Here is a 13,806-nt window from a genome sequence, read left to right as displayed (position 1 = left end):
TATCAGCCTTCTAAATTACCCATGACCTTTGCAGTGACAATTTTTTAATTATTTTGCTGATTCAAATCCCATCATCTTGCCCTTATAGGACAAAACAACATTGGAGACCTTGACTCAACAACTGGCAGTAAAACAGAGTGAAGACGGGAAGTTTAGCCACACAATGATGGATTTCAACATGAGTGGAGATTCTGATGGTCAGTACAAATGGCTTATCCTTATTTCCAGGTTTGCATGTACATGTCAGTGGGATCTGAAGGGGAATCCAAATGTGTTGGGGGCCTGTGAGGAGTAAGACTGGTTAGCAATAAGTGGCAATGAAACAAGGCAGGAAAAAATGATTCGTTATGTTGTCTTTTAAGTCTGAAGGTGATTTTTAGCCTTCTCCGTTGTACTCTCTGCTTCTCAAAACTGGACCAAGAATGTACTTCTGATGGAAAAAGGGAACAGAGGGGGCAAATAGATGTGGGATGAGTGAGATCACACAGTGAATCCATGAATTATAGACCTGATCATCCATAGATGATGCACCCTCTGCATCTGTAGAAATTCTCTCAGTTTGACGAAGCAAATATAATGCTAGTTGCTTTCTCTGCTGTTGCTTCTTTTGTAATGGAGAAGTAAACTCAGAAAGGCAGATGTGTAAATGTTCATTTGCTAGTGAGAGACTGGCTTCAGAAGAAATTCCTGATGTTGCCATGTATCACTCCCTTCCCATTACAGAAAAAGTAGAAGATAGGTAACACAATGTGACTAGCATTCTGTAAGCAAGAAAGGAAGAAAATAAAAGAAACTCTGGGTTGATAAGTGTTGGGTTTACGTTATCTAATAGTAGCATGTTTTGGAAAAGCTGTTTAATGCTTTGTGTTGAATAAAACAGTTGAAACTCTTCATCAAGTCCATAGTATGTGATACTGAATCAATAGAATAACTAAAAAGTAGACAATATAAAATATGTAGTATTTCCTAGTGTATCAATTAAAAAAAAAAAAAAACCCACACCATTAACCTATTGTGAACACTGACTCAGTGAATGTACAGCACCTGACATAGATTACTGACGTAGGGGAAGCAGCATAGTGAAGCAAAGGCTGAGAATGTTTTTTTCCTTGTTTTTAGGAAGTGCAGGAGTTTCAGAGTCAAGAATTTATCGGGAATCCAGAGGACGTGGAAGCAATGAGCCCCATATCAAACGCCCAATGAATGCATTCATGGTATGGGCTAAGGATGAACGGAGGAAGATCCTTCAAGCCTTCCCTGACATGCACAACTCCAATATCAGCAAGATACTAGGTAAGAGTGATAGAGCACTGTTCTGACAGTATCAAAATTCAAAAAAATTCCCACTGAACAGAGCTGAGCACTCGACACAACAGAACTGCCACGTCTGGTTCATCTGCTTTGCTACTCAATGACTGCCCAAGGACAACAGTGATAAGAGTTTTCAACGTGCTCCCCAGCATTATACATAAACCATAACATTAAATGATCCTGTGTCTTTGTAATTGAGATTGTGGTGGTCATTTTGGTATGAAAACATGAACTGAACAGACAAAAGCAGTTCATTTCATTAGGCTGTTGAAGAAGACAAGACGACTGCTATCATTTATTTGCCCACATATTTCATCTAACTAGATTCTATGCAGGAGCACATCACAGTATTTGATTTGTGCCATAGCACTTTCTGTTCAAACTGATGGCCATAGGGAAAAGATCCTAAAATACATCCTTTTATTTTAGACACTGACAATTTTAAAGGTTTTTATTATGTGCCTGTTATATTACATTTCCCTTTAGTACATGATCTCTATCACAAGCTGCTTTTATTCTAAATATTCTGAAAAGAATCGTGAAATAAAAAAGGAAACATCAGAACTAATTTACATATCCTGTACTGTTCACATCCTAAGCAATATTTATCATGAACATCATCTATTGAAGTTGATGCTGTAGTCTTCCAACTTTTCTTGCTTCTTACTCACTCATATTCCCAGGATCACATTCTGTCCTAAGTTGCTACTCTGTGACATGCTGAAATGATACAGAAAGCGAATAATGAGGATCCCTGAGGCCAGTTAATTACTTGCAGAGAAAAAAATAATAGTATGTGACCAAATTGGAGGTACCGCTTTTTTATTGATGAGGGCTGCACTACAGGACCTAAATGTCCCTCAGGCCTATAGGTAAAAGCTTAAGCAAAGAGCATGTTTACCTGAGCTGCAAGGTAACATGAGAGATGTAGCACAGTTGTAATGGCAGCATTAACTAGCTGCAGGGCTGGTAAATATGCTTTGAGACTGGCCAGAGGTTTGAAGTTTAGCTTGATTAGAGTGGTATTATGAAAAGTTAGCAGGGGGCAAGTGGAAATGAGATAAATTGGTCGGAGAGGCAGAATGTATTGGCTGTGGATGGCAGATGTGATGATATTAACCTATGATTAAAAGGGTGGTAGAAGATGATTAGATTAGTTATGGGAACAGGATTAGAAGGCTAAATTGGTTATGTTGATGATAAAATAACCTTATACTGGTTAAAAGGGATTGTACTGGTCAGAGGTGTATGATGTGATTAGACTGAGGACAGGGCAGTAATAGTTTTGGTCTGTTTCTAAATTGAGAGTAGACCTGGTTAAACCTGTTTTTAAATAATCAGCTTCAGAAATCTACAAGATCATTCTGAATGGCCCTTTTCATATAGAAAGTACAAAGAGAGTTTGATGTTTTCCCTCTTAACTGATTGTTTTGGATAACAACCTCCGACAGCACGCTGCTAATTCATTCTGCTTAAAACAGGCGCTTGAGCTGGGCTGACATTTTACGCAGTCTCTGGGGATCCTGGTTGACATTTTAAAGGGCTTCTAAGCATTTTATAATACCCTAAAATCTGGTTTTAATAAGTCATTCTGCTGAAATTGTTAACATAAGGAATCACCTTTTACTATTTGGCGCTAGATCAGGGAGATATGGGGACATCTTTTTCTGATTAGATATACAGTAGTTGGAGTAAAATGTGCAAATTCATTACAGATCCTGTTGAGGTGACAGACAGTGTAGCTGACTCCAAACTCTTTCTGTTTTGCTGCCAGATATGGGGAAAAGCAAGGTCTGAAGCAGGAAGAGATGATGTTTCTCTTTCTTTCCAACTTCACATTCAATTTTTTTAGTCCACCTATGTGATGGAGAGGGATGTCCTGACGTCTTCTTTCTTGACAGAAACGTTACAAAGGTCTTCCCTCAATTGGAAAAGGCCAGTCTTTTGAAGTCAGCAGGGAACTTGCTGTTAACTGGAGCAGGGTGAGCAACTGGAAGCTTACAGTTCAGACAGGTATTAGGGGCTCTCTATTAGAAAGCTACAATTTTTCCTTATTGTTTCTTTAGCAGCACTGCTACCCACTGATGTCAGACATCTTTGTCACCGGGAGTAGCTTAGATGGAGTTGTCACTAATCAAGGGTCATTTTTATAGTAAAATGAGAGGAGGTGCCCTTCCCAGCAGCCGAATTATCTAGGGATTATGTTTGACACTGTGGTATTATGTTTTGAGCATAAAAATTAGATACATGGATTTGTCACGAAATTCATCTGCGCATACGTTTGTCATCCATCTGTTCATTGCAACTTAAACTTGTGGATAATTATTATTTTTTTTTAGTAAATGTTAAAAAAAAGTGCTAAAAAGGGTCTGCTGGACCCTAGCAATTTAATAATGCATTGTTTAGATATTTTTGTAAATCTTTTCATTAATTTCACTGAGAAACCTACGTAAAGAGATTGGGAAAAGATGAAGTCTGATACTACCATCAGCAGTTTTCTCATGGATCTGGAAGTGTGTGAATAGAAAGCTATACACATACCTTTACATTATGCAAGCATTTGTTTATGTGAAGGTATTTTTTAACCAGCCTGATTCATATACTCAGATTGAAAAATGTCAGTTTAACGTACTATAAATTAGGCAATATTACAAACAGCTGAAATTTCTTGTCAGAGAAACTTGGCTTAAAATCAGTGGTAAGCAGAGCTCCCAACCCCACCTGGTGCATGCACATGTGTGTCTGAGCACAAGCGCTGGGGCACACATAGGGGCATGTTTTGTCTGCCCTGGCCTCAGATAGCTGTCCTCTACAGTCGTGTTCACAGTCATTGTGTGGACTCCTAAGTGTCTGAACTCAGTTTTGGGGCAGGAGCTGTGCTTGGTGTATCAAAGTCTTAAAATTTTCTCGTTTATTTTCTAAATACTTCATCCACCAGATCAGGGAGAATTGTGTGAGAATCCTTCTTGTCATTATGTGTGCATCCAGGAAGGTGAACAGGTTCTTGTTTTCATAGTCAAAGGGAAAAGCCTTGCATACTTGACCCACTCAAAGCTTTATACACACAGATGGTGAGCAGAAAGCTCACCCAAGAGTTTAAATCTTCATTTAAAAAGAATGATTTTTCAAGATTCTTCAATCACACCTTGTTTGGTTTTGAGCTTAGCACTAGGTGTAAGTACCCATGCCCACCTCTCCGTGTATATTGACACATAAAACAATGGCAGATAAAGCTATTACAAATACAGTTTGTCCAAACACAAGGTATTTTTAACCAGTTTGAGTGTGTTGATTGACGATGCTCATTCATAGCTTAGCTTGCCTGTGGGTGCAAATTCAAAGATCAGATTTGTGTATTCTTCAGACTTTCATAATTTCAGATTAAGACCAGTCAGAGAGCTGGTTGGATTTTGTAGATATTATTAAACAAAAAAAAATGAAAATGATAAAATATAAAACCCAAGGTTTATAATCATAAAATGTGCCCTTTTTCAAAATTCATTTTTACAGGATTGTTTGTTTAATAATTTATAATACTTCAAAACATGTTGTAAATTATATTTAGTATATCTTGGAAAAGCAGGAAAGTCATAGTAAGAGGAGGTATCACTGCAGAAGGCAGCTATTAAAAATTTGCTAGAAAAGAGGTGAGACTGCCAGAATTTTTGTTGTATTGAGCTTGCAGCTTAGAAAGGAAAAACATACCAAATGACATTTATGTATAAATATTGTATGTGTAACTGTATGTACAAATATTATGCATCAAAATTTCACTTTTCATGGCCCTGATTCTGCAAAGACTTATGTGTTTGCCTAACTTCCCCCACTATTTACAGATCTTTTCACACGCTGGGGTAGGAATCTGCCTGTCCAGATCTGACTGTAGGATTGTAGCAAGAGAGTTAGTGCAGTGAAAGAATTGTGTTGGGATAGAACATTTTCCTGCCAATTTTGTAACAACTGATTTTAATTTCTACCTGTCTCTCTGTCTCAGAATATATCTGAGTTCCCACATTGCAGGTCCCCTCACAGCATGTAAAGCAAATGTCAAGATTTGTTTAAAGACTGAGGTTTCCAGCTTCATTCTTCATAAATAAAAGCTGAAAAAAATAAAATCCACAGCAGGAAATGGGACTGGGGCTATTTTTCTGGGACTGCAGCAGGCTTGTAATTAGAGGACTCTTGGTTTAGACTATCTTTTATGATTTTCTTCATCTGCTAAAACACCAGTGGACCAATGTCTACAAGGTAGTATTTGAAAGCAGACCTACCATTTGGGCATCTTCCAGTAGATCTCATAGGCTTTACCCTGAATTCTTAACATTGCTCAACAAAGACCCTATCTATGTTTCCATCTCCCACAGCATTAATAGGCGTTAAGTGCTTTGGCAGTCTCCACATGTTTATCACTGTGTCATTTAGGCTGAAATCTAGGAGGAACTACACGTGGAAAGTTAATGTAGCTTTTTTTAGCCACTCTCTTTACCAGAAAAAGCTTGGAATAATTTCTCTGCAGGAGCCTAAGCTCCTGACCAGGATTCTGGCCACCACAGCCTGTTGTGTTGAAGTTCTAAACCAAGTCCTAGAAACTATCTAGTGCTGCTAATATGGTGCTGCACCTCAGCTAATGTAATTAAATGTTTCCCATTCCAGAACTGTCTGGGGGATCTCTGCATGTTGTATGTTGTAAACGTAATGAAAAACGGTGGGTTTTACTCCAAAGTAATGTTGGCTAAGAAAGTGACGCCCATTGCTCCTCTGCAGAAAAAAATACAGCAGTATTTACAGACCCGTTACCTCTTGGTGTGAGGTCAAGCTGTACCAGCCTGTTTGCCCTTCACTCCAGAAGCCCAAATTGCAGACTGGAATAAAGACTCAAAGAGGAATGGGGAAAATGGTGTGAAGGAGAGGGGCTTTCTAGAGGGAATCAAATTGTTTTTCCTTCCTGGGAAGGGATAACTGCACTCATATACTTGCAATATACTCTATATTGTGAGGCTTGGGGGCACAGTGAGCTAAGATCAGCCTGAGTAATAGCATGAGCTAAGTACAGTATGAGTAACCATAAAAAATGAGGAACAAGAGGAAGTCAAGTATGATATATGACATTATGAACCTATTAAATTGAGAAACTATTAAAACATTTTTTCCAATGGGGAAATTGACTATTTTCCAGTGAAGTTTTCCTTCTAGGCCACATGCTTCACAGCTTGGACCACTCCTGTTATCTGAAATGTTTCTTACCCTGAAGCACTACTGTAGTTCTTGGAAAAATAAAATAGGATAACCAGTATAAGAAATTTTACTTTCTGCTCCCATATTATGTCCTTTAAGAAATACAATTCCATAAATTTCAGGAGGTATTAGAAAAAACAGTTGTAATGTCTTCATTATCTCCCTAGCTCAAATATCCCCACTAACAAGGGGATATTTGGCAGAAACAAGCCTGCCAGCAATGAAGCCATAAAGCAGCTCCATGGAGAGGTGTGCCAGTATCCCAGTGGTCTTCCCTTCATAACGCATGCTATATTCTTGAAGTTGGAGCTGGCAGCGTTCACCAGGACTTGGTTTTGGAGTTAAAAACCCCACTGAGACATATGGGATAGTTTATAGTTTTAGAGGCATTGCTTCAGGGTCTTCACAGACTCTCTGTAGGCAGCATAGCTTTTATGATCAGTTCATATTCTGTTTCTCACAAACCTGGAAACTAGAAGGATGTGGTATTTGTCATGAAAGACTAAGCTATAGCCATGTGTGTATCCAGAGTTTATGCCTTGATCCATCTGTGGTGGAGGACAGCGACTGGATGGCCCCAAATGGGAGTGGTGCCTCTGCTGGAACAGGAGGTGAAAACATCTCCGTGGCCAAAGTGTGGGGGACATGGCAGAGCAGATTCTGTGTATCTAGGGGGTCTTTGGCCATTCCATTGAAATGCACTGTCTTGTTTTGTAAAACAAGGTGTCAGGGATTGCTCATTATCAGGACGGCCGTGTCATTCCCCACCTGAAATACATTAACATTATAATGTCGAGAAATTTCAGTAAAATATAGAGTCACAACTTCCAGTATCATGTCTCTCTGCCTCTTGGCTATACCCATGAGGTTTACCAGCCAAATGCAAACAAGACCTGACCCCTGTCTAGAAGCTCTGACAGATTCCCAGCCCAAAGCGAAATGACCGTAGGTATCTTGTTCTGGGTGACCTACTTGTTTCTCTGCCTTTCAGTGTTTGTGGATGAGTAGAATCTTATTTTTCTCTGTCTCTTTTTTTGGTGACAGGGTCACGCTGGAAAGCTATGACAAACCTAGAGAAGCAGCCATACTATGAGGAGCAGGCCCGACTCAGCAAACAGCACCTGGAGAAGTACCCAGACTACAAATACAAGCCGAGGCCGAAGCGAACCTGCCTCGTAGATGGCAAAAAGCTCCGCATCGGCGAGTACAAAGCGATCATGCGCAACAGACGCCAGGAGATGAGGCAGTATTTCAATGTTGGGTATGGGGCCTTTAAAAACTACCACTCTTTTCAGAAAAAAAAAAAAAAAAAAAAAAAAAAGAAAGAAAAATTCAGAGAGAACTCTTAATTCAGTGTGGTAAATGTTAGGTTTTTCTTGGCAAGGGCATCATATATTGCTAAGAGAATATGAAGCTTATACTGTAAAACAATGTGTTCCAGGAGGAAGTTAGGCAGTGAGGGATTTTTTTTGGTTGGCTTTGCTATATACTCATCTTCCAGCTGCGGCCAGCTGTCTCATTTCCACTCTGATCATGCAAAAGAAATAGAAAAGCTTAAGATTTTCCAGTGAAACATACCTTCTAATAAAGCCTTCTAAGTATTACTTTATTATGAGGCCTCAGAGAGTTTATCTGAATGAATCCTTGGTAGTTCCTCTTGATCCAAAAAGCTAAAAATACAAGTTTGCATTCGGTATGATTTGTAGCAACTGGTCTGCAAAAGAACTGCTTGAGCATACTGAAATGAAGCTGGAATATAGACTTGGCTCAGTTAATTCATATCGAGCATGAAGTTGTCTTCATTGTTCATCGTCACGGCATTTGTCATAGTAGGGAGTGTCTTCCAGTACAGTATGCTAAATGCTTTGTGTTCAGCATAAATGTCAAAAAGGCTGTTTCTGATAAACAGCTAATAGATCAGCTTGATATGATTAGATTTAAATCTGCCTAGAAAACTAGTGTGTATTTTCCTTCTGCTAAGACTCCTTGGTTTTGGTTACAGCAGATCAAAGAATCAGAAATAATCGAATATTCTGCAGTATTTCTGTATTCACTCCAGAAAATTAAAAGCCACACAGTGGTCTTAAAAAAAGCAAAACCAGCATGAAGAACAACCCTCAAAAAAACTGGAGCTTGCGTTTTGTTACATCAGAATTTGGAAACATTTTAATGTTAACTAAGTTGCACATCTTTCTAGTTAAAGGCTAGGAGCAGCAATAAAGGAGAGAATATCTGTCCAGCAACTGCTAAGTGTCATCAGACTGTGTTTTAAACAGCTACAGTGTGCATTGTTATAATAAGCCGCTCAGCAGAGAAATTTGAGCTGCTTAACCCTGTGGCGCTGGCAGGTCCAGTGATCCCAATAGTAAGCACTGAAACAAACACAGGGAAGTCAGCCAACATTTGGCATCAAGAGATTAAAAAAAAGAGGAGGGGGGCCTTCTGGAAAAAGAATAGGTGGCAACAGAGCCCCCAAAATACTGCTTATCTGGTTAACATGCATGCTTCATCATGGGAAAAAAAATTAACCTTGTAACATTCTGCATATTATTTAGCTTTCCAAACAAGGCTGACATTGAAATCAAGTCATTTCTGGAGATAATTGCACTAGGGCATTAGAACACAGAACCTGGGATGAAACCTTTATAGAAGGTATTGACAGAGCAGCCAATATCTGCAGTGGGGTCAGTGTTTGAGGCTGACAGTCCCAGCACTACAGTTGCATTCCTGGGTTTAGCTCCCCATCTACTGTATCACCCAGTGCAGGTCATTTAGGGCTAAACTTCCAAACACCAGTCCAGCTCCTGCCTGGGCACCAAAATAAGTGACTGGGCTGTGGCTGTGCCAGCTGCTGGGACATGCTGAAAGCCTGTCTGAAAGCATCACAATGGGCAGGATTGGGCATTTTTTGCAAGTCTTGAACTTAATGTTTCCTTGTCTCAGTGTCCTCATCTTTAATGGCAGTGGGGCAGGCTCACCACACTGGACTGCTGAGAGCCCTAATACATTAGTTTCTGAGGCCTTCTTTGAGATCCTCTGGAGTGGACATCCTATAGAAGTGGAAAAATACTATTCTTAAATTATTTAATATTTGAAAAGCACTCTAAAAAGCACCATTTAAGTGCAAAGCGTTCCTATTGTTAAATATTAAAAACAATTTAAGTGTGCTGAATCTTGTTACAGAAATGCTGACTCCAAAAAAAAAGCCAAACAACAAAAGCCTTCCTATTGAATTAAGGATAAAATGCAAATTAGATCCACTCCCCTACTTTAAGAGCTGTATCTTCAGCTGAGACAACTTCTACTTGTTTCAGAAAGAGGGAAATAAGGACTGGGAGGAGGGAGGCCTCACTCCAATGGCAGGCAGGAAGTATTTGAAAATGCAGCAAGCGATTCCAAACAAATGTAAAGCTGTTTGGCAGAGGAAAGTCTTTCAGGATCACTGTACTGTGCAAGGCTTACTGTACAGCCGGGGCACAGGCAGGCAGGGGAACAGGGGAGGGTTTCATTCTTAATTAAGAATGTTCATCTCAAGAGACTCTGCCCTGTCTCCTGTGGCAAGGCTTTTCAGTGCAGATGGACACACTGCTGATGACATTACAATGTGCAGCATGTTCTGAAGAGTATTACTGCAATGGAATTACTTCATGCAGCAAGGAAACAAAAGGAGCATGAATTTTAAACCTCGAGGCTTGTTGGGACCCTGAAGCTTCTCAGGGAAACAAATGCTGGTATAACACAGCTAGTGTTCTTGATGCAAAGGGAATTTCTATGGCCTGGAATAATTCTTCTTTCATTACTGCAGACAGGTTTCCAAGGCTTAGATGCCGTATAAAGGCATCCTGTAGAGGATTTTCTCAAATGCTCATGTTGCTTGCCTGCTTTTTATTTATTTTTAAATAATGCATGCTTCCATTTTAAGCCTGCCTTTTCCTGATTTTATCCACCTTCCTTCAAAGGTTCTGCTTTCCACAAGTGTCACTTACTGTGGAAACTATCACCTTCCAGTGGGAGGCCCCTAGTGACTGTCCTATAAACCCCTTTGTTGGCCCCAGAAGTCCCACTGTTCCTCTCCCAAATAATGGTCAGGCCTCTGAGTGAATGTAAAGAAACCATTGCCTCTTCGGAGAGGACCTGCTTTGCTTTTTCCTCAGCCACTGCTAGTTCCCTACAGCACCTCCCCATGCCTATGGAAACAGCCTCACCATCACCACATCTCACCTGGCCAATGTGTTACCTTTTTGTCTAGTCCTGCCAGCAGCTTGGATTATTTAAAAGGGACATCTTCAAAATGCGTATTCTTTTAGGTTGGAATAGAATTGAAAGGATGTTTATTCTTGGCTGGTAGCTCATGGGACACCCAGTTTACCCAGTAAAGAATTTTGCATCAGAAGCAGGCAAGCTGAAGCTGTGTAGTTCAGGTACAGATAAAGATGTTCACAAAGACGGGGTTTTATCAGCGGGAGTTGGTTTGGGCTTGATGTTCATTTCAAGAGCATCAGTTGGTGAGTCTGGAATATTGATAGAGGGGTTGTGTGGTATGGCCCATCCAGGAGCTTCCCCTGCACGCCCAAGAGCACATTGCTGTTGTACTCACCATCCCCTTCCTCCTCCCAGCTTTCAAATGTCCTTTTACTTTTTCTCCATGGCAGGCAACAAGCACAGATTCCCATTGCCACCGCGGGCGTCGTTTACCCAGGAGCCATTGCCATGGCAGGAATGCCTTCCCCACATCTGCCCTCCGAGCACTCGAGCGTCTCCAGCAGCCCCGAGCCCGGGATGCCCGTCATCCAGAGCACTTATGGCATCAAAGGTGAGGAGCCTCACATCAAGGAAGAGATGCAGACCGACGATGTCAATGGAGAAATCTATGACGAGTACGATGAGGAAGAGGACGACCCTGATGCGGACTATGGCAGTGACAGTGAAAACCACATTGCGGGGCAAGCCAACTGATCGGGGTCCCGATGTCTCATGAGCTAAGGACTTCAAGGAGAAAAGAAAAAAAAAATAAATAAAGCCCCACCTGGTTTATCCTTGCCAGTGGCCAAGCACATTAACTTTCTCATACACTGACTGTTACTTTAACTGTTAGTCTTAACTAGTTGGGACATCAGCTGACTAATAGACATCAGCCTGCATCAGAAGAAAAAAGGCTCAGAAGAAAGGAAACAAAGACAACGACAACAACAACAACAGAATGATATAAGCTATGGGTAAAATAATGCCAGTAATTCAGCTGCTATACCCAAGCACTGAAGTCTTACCCGTCGACCTTTTATTATTATTATTTTTTTTTCAAATAAACTTTATGGCTGTTTGTTCTACAATGTTCTAGAAATTCTCACTCAGGTACACAGTGCCAACAAGTGGCTTGTGAATGTGTTTTGTTGTTTTGTGCTACAGTTTAAAGAGAAATAATTTTTTTTTTTGGTAATGCACCTGACAGGAAAGAAAAAAAAAGATAAAATTCCTTTTACCCCCGTCTGTCTCCTCCTTCTCCTCCCTGGCAAATCTGGGTCAGAAGTGTGTGTGTGCGTGCGTGCGTGCCTGTGCGCGTGGCTGGCAAGGAAGGAAGTGGGGAGTCTGTTTCTGTTGACCCCAACAAGCAATTATTTCCTTTCAAGAGAGGACTTCTCTTCATCAGTTGCACACCATACTGAGTCTTTGAGCAAGTGCCAAATTTGTACTAAAGCGCTGAACTAGTTCAATTTTCTTTTTTTTTTCTTTTTCTTTTTTTTTTTTTTGGTTGGTCTCTTCTTTTTATTTAGCTTTTCTTTTGCTTTTCATTTGCTTCCTGCTCTGTCTTAAGTTAGGACAGTGTTGTATCTTAGACAATCCCTTGAAGAACCTGATATACCAGCAGCTGATGAGATTAGACATATATTTTTGGGTTTGGTTTTGCGTTTTAAAGGAAACTGTAGGTGCCATTCTCAGGTGAAAAAGAGAGAGAAAGAGAGAGAGAGACATAAGAAATTTAGAGAAAAAAAATATTTTATGGTCTTGGATTTTCATGTGTGCGTGTTTATGGTACTAATAAGAATAATATTGGACTATTGTGAGCAAAAAGCATGTTCCAGAATGAAATCCCGCACCCTCCAAATGACTTGGTCTGTAAGGAGCCTTTGCTTTTAATTTACACTTCAAGTGGCAGCAGACACTATATAAAAAAGGCTTGTCCAAACTGTGATTTGTTCTGCACAGGACAGGGCAACTGGAAACATTGCCTCCTCTCTCAGCATAATTAGGTTACCACGATGTCCACTTGTGATGAACTCATACCTTCAGGGTGGCTGAGTACTGATCTCTGATTCAAAAGGCAATTTTTTTGTTTTTTAAACTGACTTTTTTTTTTTTCTCCCTTGCAATTGCAGAATTCAGAAATCCATTTTTAGCAGTTGGATGTTTTTGTGGGGAGGATGACTAATAGCCATGGAGAGATTTCCATAGCCAAAGTGGGCTTGTAAGAATAAAACTTGCCATGCTGAGTTTCCCTAGCTGCTGCCTCTCACAAGTGAAAAATTGTTCTTCTGAGCTAAAATATTTTCAGCATTGTTCTAGAGCTCTTAGATACCTTGCTTGGGCAGTTTGGCCTTCCTTGGGCAACAGCAGCAGGGGGAGGAAGGTGGATTTCCACAAGCGTAATTTACTTCCCATAAGGTAACTGAATGTTACACCTTATTTTAGAAGGAAAAAAAATAAAAAGAATCATGGAGTTTCTTTTCATCTCCTCACTCTAACCTTTCTGTAGAAGGAGAGGACCCAGGTTCAGACAGAAGCATTAGATCTAAACCTACCAACCAACCAAAAGGGCTGCACCTCATTTCAGACAGCAGCTATCCAGGAGCTCCTCTTTGGCCTGGGGAGGAAAGTCTTAGGATCTCACTGACTCAAAATCCTTCCCTTGAGACAATTCTCTAGCTGAGGGTTCATTGTGCTCCCTCTTAAATTCCTGCTCCTAGAGGAAGACTCGTTGCTATCATAGCCTCTTCTAACTTGTAAAAAAAGCTCTTTGTGTGTTCGCGCCAGTGAGATCCCAGCCTAAGCTTTCACTGGAACCGTGGTCTTCAGTACTTGGCAACAGTGATTTTGCAAATGGTCCCTTAGTCAGGCAAGTTTAGTCCTTGGTGCAATCAGCCATTTAAGTCCAGGTGCAGGATGAAAGGAGCAGGTAGGAGTAAGAGACTGGGAAGGAGGATGTGGGGGGTCTCCCTCTGCCTCTTGAAATCCCACTTGAAGTGTAACTTGAACCTTGGCAGA

General features: G+C 40.5%; 1 protein-coding gene across 2 annotated transcripts in view; it reads left to right on the top strand.

Moving 5' to 3' along the window:
- Positions 1-11,891, top strand: part of SOX5 (SRY-box transcription factor 5) — a 289,213-nt gene extending 277,322 nt beyond the window's left edge. For both annotated transcript variants that reach the window (XM_030468324.1, XM_030468323.1), the window contains exons 12-15: positions 89-197; positions 1,120-1,293; positions 7,591-7,807; positions 11,199-11,891. In XM_030468324.1, the coding sequence (XP_030324184.1) occupies positions 89-197; positions 1,120-1,293; positions 7,591-7,807; positions 11,199-11,502 (804 nt within the window). In that variant the 3' untranslated portion in view covers positions 11,503-11,891. The remainder of the gene's footprint in view (positions 1-88; positions 198-1,119; positions 1,294-7,590; positions 7,808-11,198) is intronic.
- The last annotated feature ends 1,915 nt before the right edge of the window (positions 11,892-13,806 follow it).

This window comes from Calypte anna, chromosome 1, assembly GCF_003957555.1.
Source record: "Calypte anna isolate BGI_N300 chromosome 1, bCalAnn1_v1.p, whole genome shotgun sequence".
Classification (NCBI taxonomy): Eukaryota; Metazoa; Chordata; class Aves; order Apodiformes; family Trochilidae; genus Calypte; species Calypte anna.
Note: the sequence above shows the minus strand (reverse complement) of the source record. Positions and strands in the feature narration are given on the sequence as shown.